Below are 16,532 nucleotides of genomic sequence, written 5' to 3'. Positions count from 1 at the left end.
TACTGCTGTACTACTCGTTTGATTCCAGGTCGACTCTGAAAATCTTTACCATTTGGCAGCTGTGTGATTACCTTTGTAAACTGATTTGATGGTCTCAGTCCAATTCTTAATGGATAAGTTTCCTCATCACATTTGGCAGCAGCACACTATTGGTAGTCTCCATAAACAGGCCAGTGAGTGATTAGGCATGGACACTGAATTACACTGTAGCTTGCACCTGGAGGGATCTAGTGCCTAGGACTTTCAATCTGGTAACTTTACTAAGCATTAAATTCATTAAAAAATAATTAAAAAATCCAAGTTTACAGTTCTGTTTTTGCTGAGCCTGAAGTGGAAATTACTCAGCAAAAAGGAGAAGTTAGCATGCTGACCCTGTCCGTGTTTGAAACAGACCACCAAAATCACAACTTGTAAACAACGTTTTCAACAAAAGGTTGGTGGGAGGTGTCTTTCCCTAGTTGTGTAAGGGGACAATGTTTGAGAAACCCTGTTCTAGTACTTCTCCTCCTCCTCGGGCAGTTACTTTATAATGAAAGAAAATGACTTTCACAAGCAACTTTTTTTCACCAGTGATCTTAGTACTTAAGTGTAAGTGTTTGAAAAGCTCTTAAAAATGTCATGTATACTTTTAGGAGAAATTCAAGTGCATACAAAATCTCCATGTTGATCAAGAGATTTTTATTCTTCCAACCCTTTTGTACTATTCAGTATAATTTTCTAAAGGGGATAAAACATTTTTAAGTCAAAAGGTTTCTTTTTCAAGACTCACAGTTGCAGTTACTATTCTTCCTTTTTCATTTTCCATTCACATTATGCATTTGACAGTACAATATCCTGTTCTGATTATTGATTTCTCTGTTACAGACCAAAGTTTGGGACTCAGATTTTCACATTTAGAATTTTTTTCCTCCCACACTTTCAACTACTTGACTAATTTGAAAGCATTGCATTCCAGCAGTCGCAAATGAAGGTAACTGGTCTGAACAACACACCTGAGATATCTGTGATCTCTCTTCTAGGGAGGTGAAGGACACAAGCCAGGGTATGGAGGAAGTGGCAAATTCTCCGAGCATAAATCTGCTTATAAGGGACATAAGGGATCATACCATGATGGCCAGGGCACTCTTTCCAAAATCTTTAAACTGGTAAAGTAAACTGAGCCTATGAAAAAGCATAAATGCCTCTCTGGATCTATTTAATATCAGTCACATTCAAATATTCTTGAGTAAAACTTGTCTTGAGTTACAAATAAAATTGAGCAGATACTATATCTGTATGAAACCAAGTTGTGCTTGACACTGTTTTATATACCAAATTCACAACTGAAGTACAATAGAAATCTACTGATTTCTGATTTGATTGATCATGCCAATCAAGAGTAAGGGGACCAAATCCTGCTCTCAAATGTGGGAGTATTTTCTTAAATCATCAATGAAGTTATTTTGGATTTACAGCAGACTATCTAAGAGCAGAATTTGGCCCAATATTTTCTTGTTTGTAACAATAGTAAAAACATATTTGTAATGTGCCCCAAGATTAATGGTCTCTGGATCCCTAACAAATATTTAGAATAAAAAAAAAAAAAAGGCAGTGTATGGCCAAATAGTTTCCAAAGAAGGGCAGGGGGAAAAAAAAAAAGACAAATGAAAATCTAACCCAATTATTACATCCATATCCAAACAAAAAATAATATGAAGTCTTCATTTTTCTTCCCCTAAAGCCAGATACAGTGATTTCCCACTACTAGTGTTGTGTTCTCAGTAAATAATGCAATCAGCAGTGATGCTACTTTCAATGAGGTGTCAATTCCAGGAGAGTATGCCATCATGTGCCAGCAATGCCCCTCTGGCATGTACATTGGTCAAACCAGACAGTCCCTACGTAAAAGAATAAATGGACACAAATTGGACATCAGGAATGGTAACATACAAAAGCCAGTAGGAGAATACTTCCATCTTCCTAGACATTCTATAACAGGTTTAAAAGTAGCTATACTTGAACAAAAAAACTTCAGAAACAGACTTCAAAGAGAAACAGCAGAACTAAAATTCATTTGCAAATTTTATCACCATTAATTTGGGCTTGAATAGGGACTGGGAGTGGCTGGCTCATTATAAAAACAACTTTGCCTCTCCTGGAATTGACACCTCCTCATCTATTATTGGGCGTGGACTTACATCCACCCTGATCGAATTGGCCCTCTCAATACCGGTTCTCCACTTGTGAGGTAACTCCCTTCCTTTCATGTGTCATTATATAATGCCTCCATCTGTATTTTTCACTCCATGCATCTGAAGAAGTGGTGTTTTACCCCCAAAAGCTTATGCCCAAATAAATCGGTTAGTCTTTAAGGTGCCACCAGACTCCTTGTTGTTTTTGTGGATACAGACTGACATGGCTACCCCCTGATACTTTCAAGATGGAAAGTAGAAGAATGAATCATTTCCATCTCTAGCATATCCTCCAAGAACAGACACAGCAGAACCTCACCAGCAGTCACAATTGAAATAAGCCTATTTAAGCCAACTAAGAGATAAATATGTATGTCTGCTTTAGTGCAAGACAGTACATAGATGTGTGGCACTACAAAGAGAAGTTATAATCCCTCAGTGGTGCATGATAGTTTTTGACTTGGAAGGAGATTTAAGAAAAGGAATGAGGTTCTATACATGTACAGAGAAAGCCAAAAGAAGCATTCACAGTTGGAGTCTGATTTCATATTGGCCCCAATCTGTCCCTCCCCCCACACTTGTGTCATCATTGCATAAGAACTGATAGATACAGTTAAGTTTTTGTTATTACCTTTCCTGTTAATTTTTTGTTGTATATACTTAATCATAAGCCGGTTCGTTTATAAACAGCAGTCTCAAATTTCCTGGCTTCATAATAACTTAATTAAGACTCCACTCACTGGAAATAAATTGTTATTACACAAGTGCGAGTGATGGAGGTGCTTAATTAGAATAAACTCATCTTACTTGAAAATTCAGTTATCAAAAGTAATCATCCCTTTGAAGCAAAACTGAAATTTCAAGCATTCAATTAATTTAGTGATATAATACACAGGCTTATCCAAAGATTGTCACTAGAAACAATGGACTCTGGATTGTACTACCAGTTTGTAATACTGGAACCTAGCTTTTTGGAATTAGTGTGTGTGCGTGTGTGTGTATATACACACACACGCGCACACACACACACATATTTACACACCCACACCGTGCCATACCTTTCTAATCAAATTGATTTTATTCCTCTGTTCACAGGGAGGATCTGGTTCTCGACCTGGATCACGGTCTGGTTCTCCAGTTGCTAGACGCTGAAGTTCTAAGATGCCATTCAAGGATCACACACTCTGCTTCATAAGATAACTGCCTAAAATTTTAATAATAATTGCAAGAAGTACATAGATAGAAACAATCTGTTACTTAATGTCATTTGAGTTGTGCGTGCAGTAGGATTATATAAACTTCTATTGGCAATCCCTGACCAACAGTTGAATGAATGAATGAAACACAAGAAGTAGCTTTATTTGCTATCTTCATCATTTTAAGGAAAACAACAAGATCCCCCACTTTATTCATTCTTCTTCAGGATGCCCCAACTGCATGTTAGATTTTATTTATTTTTTCTCCAAGCCCCACAAGTCTTCTGATTTTTTTTTTTTCATTCAACACCACAATTGGAAATGCAGAGCAACTGTCTTGGTTTCTGAGCACTGCCATTAAAGGATTTCTTAAATACTGCTGTAAAAAACATGTGCAGAAGTTGTAAGGACTGTTTATCCGAACACTTTTTTGTTTTTTGTTTGGGTTTATTTTTGTTTAATGTCACTTCTCTCAGAATATTTTACTTTTCATAACAGGATTAGGCAGTCATGGAAAGGTTTAATAAACTTCGGGAGTTCAAGGTATGTGAAATGTGGAAGAGGGCAGCTGTTACAGTATCAATGAGACGCAAAGCAATAGTAATAAGGAAATTCCTTATTTCTACAAATTGCTCATCACACCCAAGCCATTAGAATTAAGTGTGGCCGAGAGAGAAAGAAAGAGGATTTCAAACTTGGGTTAGACTAATGTCTTACAACAAAAAACAAGGAATATTCCCAAAGAAGAAACATCTAAGATTGCACATGACCACTGCATGTCACTGTTGCTCCATGCAGACACTGCTTCAACAGCATTTCTTTAGCCGTTAAAGAATAAAACAAAAATAGTCTAATTTGTGAAAGAAATAAAGCCCTTCAGCATTGAGATTTCAGATAGTCCTGCACATCTCAAGTTAGAATTACTAATAGTTTTCTTGTTACTGCAGCAGTGTTAAACTTGGAAAGCTTGTCTTCTGACTAAAAAGATGCCTTTAATGGCAGTGCACCAAAGCAAACTAGTAGTAAACTGTAAACTACTGTGAACATTTAACTGTTGCATTGTAGTTGCCTTATAGAAATTAAATCTAATTCATTAGTTAGCATTTAACATTAATTGTTCACAAATCTACTAAAATGTACACATGTGGCAATGGTATTTCCAACCATATGTAGGAAAAAAGCTCTTCTGAATTGCACTATTTTATAACAAACTTTAATATTTTTTGAGATTACCCTCCTTTACTGATTCAGTGTTTTTTATTTTAGCGTATATGTTGTAGACTCTATATTTAATGCTAAGTTGTCACTCAGTTTCAGCTACACTACGGACTGTCAGGAGTAGCCAATGTTTATGCCAACTGACATATACTGTATGTTGTTAATTCTGTTTTGTCTCTAAATCTACTGTAGATTTAAAGCACTGTCCATTAATATGCAGCAGTGAAAGATGAGAGGGAAGGAAAACATAGAAACGAAAGACAACGGGAAAACAGCAAAATTGTTAAACACACACCTATTACATCTTCCTTAAGCTATATTGTTGTCTGGCTATACTGGAAGGACAGGAGACAGTGAATATGGTTTAACCAGGCTGCATTTTTGTTATTAGGTGTCTGGGACTACCCATCAGATAAAAGTGTACGGTGCAGGTAACACCATGATCATTTCAACATTTTCCTGGGGACTTCTGCCAGCCTCCCACCCCTTTTTTTCCATCCTGGTCCTCAGCCAGTCCATTGTTGGGACCTTACCATCATCCCACTCTCAAATAATGGAGGTTAAGGTGGGGTATAAAGAAAGGAGGGGGTGGCTCCCTGGTCCCAGTCATAGGCGCTCCAACCCCACCCCACCCCAGCCCATTCCACTCCTTTAACAAACACCTCCTTTAAGTTGTTTACCAAGCCATTTATCTGATCACTGTATCCCTTCCCTGTGGAGTACCTGCACTGGACATCCGCCCCATACTTACATAATGAGTTGCGACATCATAGCCTAACTCCCTTCCCTACTCACCATAACAAACCCCCCCCCACCCCCCCGCCACCCTCGGGAAAATGCTATGGGGAAGGTAAAAATCTCCCACTCCAGTTTGGCTAATCTGGTGGTGAGAGAAAAATTCCATCCTGGCCTCCCGAGAAAGGAGTGGCTAGTGCAGTGCCCACTGTGATCCCAATCAAACCTGCTTTTTTGCCACTTCCAAGATTGTGAGGCTGGGTGCTACTCCATCTGGTCCAGAGAAAGATCTTCTCCTGTTGGGCTTGCCCTTTATCAACTCTGCAGCCCTTCCGGTTCCTGAAGGACGAACACTGACCCATTCTGCTTTTGCACCGGTATCTGTGCCTCTCTCCCCCTCCACACTCTTGAAGTGATATACCCCTTCCCCTAGCAAGCTGGACAACACCCTTCGCCCCCCCCACCAGCTGTGGTGCAGTCATTGGCTATGTGTATTTTTCTATATGTAGCTTCACTCGGATGTATACTCCACAACATAATAGTAAATTTAATTTAAATGCGTACTGTTCACAAAAGCGTAGGAATACAGCTTTTAAAAACATTCATTATTGAAATAAAATAATCAACTTGTAATGACATTTGGACCAGTTTGGTTTTTTTAAGCTTTATAAAATACTGTATGCATGTGTGTGTTTTTCTGTAAAATAACACTTTTGGTAACAGGTAAAAAATACAATAAAAAATTAAATTTAAAAACGTATGATCTCTGCATGAATTATGGGAAAAAGATGTTGATTATTAAAGACAGCCTTCAAATATATTTAATGAAAAAGTGATTTCTGAAGGTAAAAACTTTTTTCCAAAATGTTGCTACATGCTGTTTAAACAAGACCTCCCCCCAAAAAACCTTTTTCAAAGGTTCAAATACTTCTAGCTTTGCCTTCTCTGAAAATGAGACCATCAAGATATTTTTCATACATTTAAAAATGACAGTTTACCCCACTGTTATATATAATGGTTCTTTGTAAGGTTGAGACTGAAATCCAGTTCCTCTACTCTATGCATCACAAGAGACTGGGCATCTACACTATTTCCAAGGAAGGGGGTTTTAATGGGATGGAAGAGACCAGGACCTGAAAGAAGGCATGTGTCCACCCTTCATTCCACACATGGAGGGAGAAGGTATAAGCCAAAAGAAATACTACAGCTCTGAGGCTACACTGGTGGCCATCAAGCAGCTCTACTGCAGCATCATGATCTGGAAAAGGAAGGGAGGATTCCTACCCCTTCACTTCTTTGGGAAACCTCTCTGGCAACTAAAATACACAACCTGGCTCTTCAGACTACAGCTGGAAACTGCTTTCCCCTTCCTTCTGAAAATCCTGCTCTCAGATTCCAGGAAAATGCAGACAAAAATATGGCTTGTGAGACAGTCCATTACATCACTTATAAGAAGCCTGAATCTCCAGATCAAACACCCCTGAACTGTGGTGGTCAGTCTTCCCTCCCAGTGTTGGCCTCATAATCTCCAGCTCTTGTCTTCAGTACATGCCACCTGCTTCCTCTCATCTCATTTCCCCATTCATCCTCATCTATTTCAGTTTCCTTGTTAAACCCTCTGAATTCACTGCTTTTCACTTTCTCTCCCAGACTCTCTCAGATCTGGATCAGTCCATAAATCACCACTACAGTCAGCCTCTTGACCTAGTCTTTACTTGCAACTGCTCTCTGAATTATCCCTTTCTGTCAATGAATTATTAGAGAGGGTATTACTTCATATTCTTTAATATTTCTCACTTTCAAGTATAATCCTTCTAAAATTGAATTCTACTTCAGTGGGTTTTATGGAGATACCAAATCATACTGCCATAGGTCTAGGCCATCAAGTAGTTCATGTTTGAGCTGGGATTAGAAAACATGTTCTCAAATACAATGCAACATCTGATACTAGTAAGCTGCCCTTTTTGTGGGCAGAGATTACATAGGCTGCTCAGCAGAGGAATCACCTTAGCTACATGGAGCTGGCTGGAAGACTGTGGTAGCCTTGGGCCTCTAATGATAGTGTTGGAAATGCTGTCCATGAAGCTACAAACTGATCATGGGTCTTTCCTAAAAATCAAGGGGAAACATGGTCATGATTTTCCCAGTCTCCAAAAAATAATCACAGGGAGCTATAGGCAGTGGCATATCATAAACAATCTGATCATTAGGAAAAACCAGGGACAGGCTTTAAGCCCTTGTGATCAGTTGACATTTCCCAGGCTCTTTTTATAAGGAATTGGGTGAGAAATGTACTTTAAAAAAAAATGAAAGTGCTGAGATTGTTCTCTAATTTCTAGGTCCTTCACATCTGGGGGGATAATAGAAGATGCTGCAATCATGGGCTCTGCAAGTCTCACAGGCCAGTTCTATTATAGAGAATTCTCCCATAGCCATGTGCAATTTATACCGTCCAAAGCTCACTATGGGCAACAGTTTTTTAATGACAGAAGTATTCTGTATTTTAGTTGACTGGAGCACTGCATTTTATGTATTAGAAAAGATGGTAGAGACTGTGCTGTGAGTCATAGAATATCACTAGATATCATTGATGACAAATTATGAGATTCAGGTTAATAGTGAATTAAACATTTCCTGACATAATAAAGGTTATGGAAAAATTGTTACCTGATGATTTCCAATGCATTTAGGCTGTGGGTCTCTTCCTGCAAATACCAGAAGCAGTTCAGACTTGTCCACAAGACACTAGGGTTTAGGCACGTTATTTTTTCTGCCCTCATTCTAGCGTATTTCCAAGCTGTATGAAAACACTGAATTCTTATTATTAGCTAAATATAAGCTTCTTTACTATAAAGTATGACCATTATTATTAAAGTTCTGCTTATAAAGAGTTGATAGTTAATAGATGTTTTGATATATATTTAATCAATTGTTATGGATTATTTTAGAGTTCAAGAGGTTACTTATAACTATCGAATATCTTATACAGGAGTGTTTATAACACGTATAATGCATCTGATGTCTGTAGCATGCTTATAACATGTATCAATTATTTACTATCCTTTATAAACAATTTATTAAATTAAACCTTAAGTACAGCCCAATTCTATCTTTCTTAACTGTGTTAACTATACATACAGACTCTTAAAAGGCCATTATACTGATTATCAGAGAATATGTCTCAGGTAGGGCAGACTGGGAAGAGGTCCCAGAAAGGAATTCACTAGACAATAAATTTTTCCTTCTGAATCCCGACTTCTTCCTCAGTCTGAGGGCTGGTCTACACTACTGCTTACGTCACTGTAACTTATGATGCTCAGGGGTATGAAAAAGACACACACCTTAAGGTACATTCACTTAAGTGGTGTCCACACTGCGCTATGTCAGCAGTGGATGCTCTCCCACTGACACACCTTCTGCCCCCTGCGGAGGTTGAGTAATTATGCCAATGGGAGAGTGCTCTCTTGTCAGCATAGCACGTCTTCACTAGACACGCTGCGGCTGTGCGGATGTATCATACTCGTGTAGACTTACCCTGAGACAATCATAATGAGCAATAAGGAAAAAATAGGAAAGTAGGGATAAACAAGATATATGGTTTCTGCTTTCCCTAATATGAGTAACATAGGTACATTATATTACTGCTTGGGCCCCTTTCAGCCAAAAGATGCTTCTGCAGCAAAGTCAGGCCTGCCGATGAGGCGGCAAAGGGGGCAATTGCCCAGGGGCCAGGGCAATTTAAAAGCCTCGGGCCCTTTTAAATCACCTGTGAGGGCTGCAGGGCTCCTAGATGTGTGCGACCGCTCGAGGGCCTCGTGGGCCAACCCCAGAAGTGACGGATTCATCACTTCCGACCTGGGCTCCGCTCCCTCAAGGACAGCCCTGGGGCCCAGAATTCTTGTCAGTGGGCTTGAGCGGGGTGAAAGTCAAGTTTGCAGTACTTCATAAGTAATTGATGGGTGACAATTTTGTAAGATTTCCTCTGTGGTGGCTAGCACCCCTTCTGCCCAGGAAGTTGTGATGGAGTATGCTGAAGGAGTTCTGACTCTTTGGGCAGTCTATTTGTAGTAGTAGTACACATGGGTAGTGACCAATGGGTCCATGTCTAGTTGGCAGCCGGTATCAAGTGGAGTGCCCCAAGAATTGGTCCTGGGGCCGGTTTTGTTCAATATCTTCCTAAATGATCTGGAGGATCGTGTGGATTGCACTCTCAGCAAATTTGCGGATGATACTAAACTAGGAGGAGTGGTAGATATGCTGGAGGGTAGGGATAGGATACAGAGGGACCTAGACAAATTGGAGGATTGGGCCAAAAGAAATCTGATGAGGTTCAACAAGGATAAGTGCAGGGTCCTGCACTTAGGACGGAAGAACCCAATGCACCGCTACAGACTAGGGACCGAATGGCTAGGCAGCAGTTCTGCGGAAAAGGACCTAGGTGTGACAGTGGACGAGAAGCTGGATATGAGTCAACAGTGTGCCCTTGTTGCCAAGAAGGCCAATGGCATTTTGGGATGTATAAGTAGGGGCATAGCCAGCAGATCGAGGGACGTGATCGTTCCCCTCTATTCGACATTGGTGAGGCCTCATCTGGAGTACTGTGTCCAGTTTTGGGCCCCACACTACAAGAAGGATGTGGATAAATTGGAGAGAGTCCAGTGAAGGGCAACAAAAGTTATTAGGGATCTGGAACACTTGACTTATGAGTCAACTTATGACTTGAGGCAACTGGGATTGTTTAGTCTGCAGAAGAGAAGAATGAGGGGGGATTTGATAGCTGCTTTCAACTACCTGAAAGGTGGTTCCAAAGAGGATGGTTCTAGACTATTCTCAGTGGTAGAAGATGACAGGACAAGGAGTAATGGTCTCAAGTTGAAGTGGGGGAGGTTTAGGTTGGATATTAGGAAAAACTTTTTCACTAGGAGGATGGTGAAATACTGGAATGCGTTACCTAGGGAGGTGGTAGAATCTCCTCCCTTAGAGGTTTTTAAGGTCAGGCTTGACAGAGCTCTGGCTGGGATGATTTAGTTGGGGATTGGTCCTGCTTTGAGCAGGGGGTTGGACTAGATGACCTCCTGAGGTCCCTTCCAACCGTGATATTCTATGATTCTATGATTTGCATCTAACATGCTTCAAGTGATCTGGGATTGAGTCCCTCAGCCAACAGATGGACTAAATTACTCTAGATACTATTTTCACTTTCCTTTGCATCTCCTGTTGAAAATGGTTCCAAGGAATTTCTGAAGCACTGCCACATGCTGTCTAGCCTATAGATTAATCTGTATGCATGAGACAAGACTACCAAAGAGCAGCAGGTAGTGAGAGAGGGAGGATGCTCAGTTCCATGACACTCCAAGAATCACTACCTGGAAATTGCCAAACATTTCTTGTGATGGAAATTCTCCTTGTATCTATCTAAATAACTTTTAGATTAATGATGCTCTGTGAGGGGATCAGCAATGATGACAGTCCATCTGACAATTCTCAAAGTCAGAACTAAATCCAGGGAAACTAATGTAATGCTATAGAAGTTGCTTGACCTAATAAAGTTTTCTTAAAAAAAGGAAAGACTGCACACAGTGGTATATCAATATCCTTAAGCTGATTGTTCTTTCTCACCTCTCAATTTATTTCATTTAATCTGTTTCATTATTTCAGCGTTGGCATGCTCTCCTGCTTCTTCATGACCTGATTTTCAAAAGTGCTCAGTGCCTGCAAATCCCCCTAAAATCAATTGGAGCTACAGGTGTTCAGAACTTTTGAAAATCAGGCCATTATAGTTTGGCAACTATAGTTTGTGTCTTTCCTTGTGTGGCAATATTTTTTCCAAAATACAAAGATTTTATAGGCAACAGTGTTCAACAAAATTTTCCCCATTGTTGGTCTGTCGGGGGATACCATGTCTGACAAGAACATGCTCATATCTAGTATTATCATTCTCAATTGGTGCATTTAGATCTCCCATAAGAATAACTATAATATTTATTGATCTTGCCAAGGCCACTCTGCAATCTTTCACAGAAACAGTGTTTGACTTGTTCATCACTATAATTTATTGCACATAACACTGAACTATCACAAAACAAGTAGTCAGTATGTCTGAATTTACAGGTTCCCACTTCTTCGGTGCTTTAGTAGCTTCCTTGCTCAATAATAAGCCTAAATCTTCCAGCTGCTTGCCATCCTTTCTTCCAGAATTAAAAAAAGACACACCTCCCAATGGTACTTTACCTTGTCTAGTCCATCTCATATCGTTTCAGTCAAAGTAGACTTAAGCCAAAGAATTTCTTTTCTCTGAAATAGTCTACCATGCTGCAAAATAAGCTAACATGCCAACTCCCAATTCTTGTCTTAAACTTGGCTGTGAAGATATCCCATTTCGGACAAAGAACTTCCTTGGGGTTTTGATTCTCCATCAATTGACAAGGAGATCAAATGATAGCTTCACCCAGAAAGACTACACTGCCATTAATAGGCACTGCAGAAGATCACTGTTGAACACCAGGGTATATACGAGTGCTGATGTTTTAAGTGACAACCATCTTGTGATTGGGAGAATCAAAATAAAACTAAAGAAGGTACTACCAAATAAGGCAGACAGTATGCATGATACTCAAAAACTAGTAGTTCTTCTTCAAGTGATGGTCCCTATTGTATTCCACTGAGCGGTATGCGCATAAGCAGAGAGCCAGAGCTTTTTAAAAGTAGTAGTGTCTGGTAATCCGTACATGCACCCTTGTTTCGCCTCATGATATCAACCAAAGCGATTAATGGCGGCGTGGACTGACTGCGCTCTCAGTTCCTTCTCACTGCTGCATGGTCCGAGTCGAAGCTTCTGCTGTTCTTTCATCCCCTGTGACGCACTTCACAAACTTTGCATAGAAGACTGTTCTTGTACATAGATAGCATTTTGTTTTTACTGTTAGAAGCAGTTTCCCCTAGGATTTAAGGAGTTCGGGAACACCGCTTCGGTGGTTTCCCACCAGCCCTCCCCACCTAGCACCCAGGCCAGGGTACTGGATTAGGACAAAGACAACAGGGTTCAAGATTTGCGCTTCCTGCCCTTGCTCATTTTCTATCAGTGATGACCACCAGCACTGCCTATACTGCTTGGAGGGAGCCCAGCTTGTGACCAAGTGCAGTATCTGCCTCTCCTTCCCTGCCCGTACCTTGGAAGGCTGAGCTCTGTCACCTTTTAACAGCATCACTGCATGGTCCGCTGTCGTAACCAGGCCGGGGACAACCCTCACCCCCTCGCCATACACTGGCCTGAGCAAATCAAGGCACGCACCTCCTACAGTGGAGCTCCAGTGCTACAGACCCTGTGCCGGGGACTAGCCATGAGGCAAGGAAGCATGTGAGTAAGCATGCCAGAAGGTCTTGCTCGAGGCCCAAGAAAGACACTGCATTGTCCATGAGTTCGAGCCACCAAGGAGCAGAGAAGAACAATGGCAGTTTTTTAAAGAAGTAAGTGTGAATGCAGCCTGGACTACAGTAAGGGGGAGAAGATCTAAGAAAGAAGAATGGAAATATTAAAGAAGAGAATTCAACGAGACAGAACTAAAACTGCTGTTCTACAGCAAGAACATGGGGACAAAGACAAGTAAGTCAGAAGATCATCCAGAAGAAATAAGAAAGGGACAGAAAACAAAGCAAGAGAAGCTCAGGAGGCATGCTAGTGAGGGGTTTTTTAAAAACTTTTTCTAATATCCTAATGAGAGGAACAATTTTAGCCACAGAGGATGAAACATTTCTAGGCTGTACTCAACCATCCAGAACCACTAATACACACAAAGATGTGAAGAAATAGTGGACTTACCAATATCACTAAGAGCAGTTGCTTTGAGGAAGTAACTAAGGCCATGAACCAAGTAAGGAGTGGTAAAACACCAGGCTGTGGTAAGAAACATGCTAAATGCTAAAAGCTCAAAAAGAAATGAATTTGAGTTACATATCCAGGCTGTACAGAATGGTTTCGGAAAAGAAGACCTATCCTAACCGGAGAAGAGGTGTTATCTGTGAAATCCCTAAAAAGGTGGATTAATTTATTTGTGATAACAGGAGATAGATGACACTCCAATCTGTACCTGGAAAAGTGTTTTGCATTATCATTTTAAATAGGATGAAAACTGCTGTTGACAAACTACTCAGAGATAAGAAGTCTGGAATTTAATCTGATAGGTCATGTTCAGATCAGATTTTCCCCTTGACAAGACTTATTGAGCAAGGTTTAGAATACTGGCAGAAGATGGTTTTTAACTTCACTGATTTTACAGAAGCGTTTGACAGTGTCCACGGACAAGCACTCTGGAAGATCCTGAAATGCTATGGAATTTGAGCAAAGACAGTTAATCGGATAAAAGCTTGGTAGAATGAGTCTGCATGCTGTCAGGACAAAAAATGGCTTAAGACTCTTACTGGTGTAAAGCAAGGGTCAGCACTATCCCCGCTTCTCTTCTGCATTGCCATAGACTTTGAGATGAGAAAAGCGACAGCTGCTTTTGAGGCCACTGTCATTGTTTGGACAAGAGATGAGCTGCAGGAGCTAGATTTTTTCAGATGACAGTCATACTGAATACCAGCTTTGAGGAAATGAAAAAAACTGAGAGTATAAAAGTGGAAGCTACCAAAGTGGGAGTCTGAGACCAAGAGTATGGAGATAAGAGAGAATATGGTCAACACTGACAGATGTGTGAGTGAGTGATGGAGAAGAGTACAAAAGGGTTTACAACTTTTTTTTAAAAGATCTAGGAAGTAAAGTATTTCTGCTAATGGTCAGCTCATTAAAGAATTGAGGGCAAGAATTGGCAAAGCCAGTGGATCAATTACTTGTTTGCCAAACACCTGGAACAGTAGCAGGGTACAACTACATCTTGAAGTGAAATTGTACAATGGTATTGTCCTTTCAACATTACTGTATTCCTTGAAAATGTGGCAGAAGTACACAACAGGAAGCTGAATGCATTTCACCAGCATTGCTTGAGAAGGATTTTGGAATTCATTGGAGCAATTGTATAACCAACGTGGCAGCATTGCACTGCACAGGTCAGCAGACTGCGGACTTAATAAATCAGCTAGAAAACACTCTGGTGGTTTGCCCATGTCATCAGGCTACTCCATGGGAGAAGCACAAGCTACATCTTAGATTGCATTCCAACTGGATGGAAAAAAGAAGGCATGGGGGAGAAGGAATGACCTATCCCAGGACAACTGAAAAGGATGTTGCTATCATGGAAACAACTTATAGACAGCAGTGGGAAAAATGGGTCCCCTCATGTGCCACTAGGCACAGAAGATTCTAAGTCATATTTTGTTGGTTATTACAGAAGAGCTGGAGCTTCGATCCTCCTACAAAAAAAGTGCTGTTTCTGGGAACTCGCACTCACTCTGAGCACAGCCATTAGGCAGTTGTTTTAGTGCTTAAAGCTACTGTGTCATTTTGGATTAATTTGTCCCTCACAGAAAAATTAGAGGGACTCCCCTCCCACAGATTGGCTGCTCTGACATCTATCATCACAAACTTCTTCCATACTGCCATGGTCAGGAGGCTCCATGGAAAATACATCCTTGGGCTATACTACGTTTTCTGCGAAATTTCACAACCTGGCCACTCAGCCCCACAGCCAGTACAGTCTCCAACCCCCTCCAGTATAAACCTCAGATACATTAGAATCACTGCTGGGTTCTGGGGAGGCAGCTCAGTCCCCTCTGCTCTGTGGAAGTGGAAAGATCCAAAGGCAGCCCTCCATGCACAAATCCAGGTGGTATGATTTGGATTGAAGTTGGCATTTAAATCACAATTAGGACTTTAAGCTCACACCACATAGGGTGATAAACTAGGGAAGGGATGAGTTCTCTCCTCTGCTGGATACTATTTGGCTGAAAATAGTTTTCTGCAAGAAGCCAACCTATTTACATTGTAATGGTTTATATCTACAATCTAAAAAGACAGAAAATCAAAAATTGCAGGATTCATGATATGATTTTTTTTTCCTAGTGATCTTCTCCTGTTTATGTGAAGGAGGATTTAAGAGTTTCTTCTTTTGAGGTTACTACTATGTATTCCAGTAAAAGATTCACAATGTCTCTCATACAAGGCTCTTCCAGGTTGGGCAGAGAAAATACAAAATATCATAAATGGGCTGCAGTAGCCAATCAAGGCACAGCCATAAAATGGTGTTCACAACAGTTTTTTTAAAAAAAGAAACTTAAAATACAAGAGAAAAAATAGGTCAAGGCAAAATTAAATTGATTTATTGCTAATAACTACATCTCAGCTATCAATGGTATATGATGCTCTTACTCAGAGAGCAAATGCCCAGTTGCCAAAGCAAGATGGACTAGGGTTTCTAGGGCACAGCAGAGTTTATTTTTGATGTTATCTTTCTCCAATGTGATGCTGTTAGGGCATGCTCCACATTCCATTTCTTTATTTTACCAAGAAAGTTCCTAAACAACCTGATCTTGTCCTGGACACCAATGTAATTGTCACAACCTCTTCACTTCTACAGAGCATCAGCAGATATCATGCATTTGAAGGTTTCCAGTTCAAACTTATCCAAGTATTCTGGAGCAGCTCCTATGTTTAAAGGAAGGATATTAAATACCTTTGTGTCAGGCAGAAGACATTCAAGACATGATTTTAAAGTACATACTGTATCTTATTAAAATGTTCAAAAAGGATATTTACCATAATTGGCAGAACTCTCCCTATTGTGGTGGGTTGAGAACTCGGGGAAAAAAAGGCAAGTCTCCCTGTTTACTTGTTACTTACTATACTTACAAATATCCACTCATTACCTGATTGGTATGTGATCAAGAGTCCTAAAGCATGGCCCTCTTGGAAAAATGATTATGTATTTCAAATGGCACCTCCTTACTGAAAATATCTACTTTCCGTGTACAGTGAATTCTGCTTATTAGCAACCTCTTGGTTCCCAGCAAAAGGCTGTCATTCTCCATAAGTTACCAATAAGTGTAACCAGGTTTGCACGGCCAAACAACTTGTCTGGAATGAGATACACTGCTGAAATGAAAGGAGAACGTCAGTCCTTTATGTTCAACATTGAGCTGCATAATTTTAGTCATCCACAGTTTCCTTGAAATAACTAAGAATACCCATTTAAAATTGTCTTTTAAAAATAACATACACAAAGGAAAGTTGGAAAAAATTCATATTATTAACATTTCTGACTTAAATATTTCCACATAA

The 16,532-nt window shown here is 40.2% G+C and overlaps 2 protein-coding genes across 17 annotated transcripts in view; one reads left to right on the top strand and one right to left on the bottom strand.

Moving 5' to 3' along the window:
* MBP (myelin basic protein) overlaps positions 1-5,958 on the top strand; it is a 174,206-nt gene extending 168,248 nt beyond the window's left edge. For all 4 annotated transcript variants that reach the window (XM_073331790.1, XM_073331792.1, XM_073331793.1 and 1 more), the window contains 2 exons: positions 1,020-1,145; positions 3,267-5,958. In XM_073331790.1, the coding sequence (XP_073187891.1) occupies positions 1,020-1,145; positions 3,267-3,323 (183 nt within the window). In that variant the 3' untranslated portion in view covers positions 3,324-5,958. The remainder of the gene's footprint in view (positions 1-1,019; positions 1,146-3,266) is intronic.
* ZNF236 (zinc finger protein 236) overlaps positions 1-16,532 on the bottom strand; it is a 232,124-nt gene that overhangs the window by 35,314 nt on the left and 180,278 nt on the right. For 8 of the 13 annotated variants that reach the window (XR_012157274.1, XR_012157282.1, XR_012157283.1 and 5 more), the window contains one exon: positions 3,230-16,346. The gene's annotated coding sequence lies outside the window, so the exon portion shown is untranslated. Of the gene's footprint in view, positions 1-992; positions 16,347-16,532 lie in introns of all 13 variants that reach the window. The other 5 variants (XR_012157278.1, XR_012157277.1, XR_012157279.1 and 2 more) reach the window with 5 other exon arrangements.

Source organism: Lepidochelys kempii, chromosome 2, assembly GCF_965140265.1.
Source record: "Lepidochelys kempii isolate rLepKem1 chromosome 2, rLepKem1.hap2, whole genome shotgun sequence".
Taxonomy (NCBI): domain Eukaryota; kingdom Metazoa; phylum Chordata; order Testudines; family Cheloniidae; genus Lepidochelys; species Lepidochelys kempii.
Note: the sequence above shows the minus strand (reverse complement) of the source record. Positions and strands in the feature narration are given on the sequence as shown.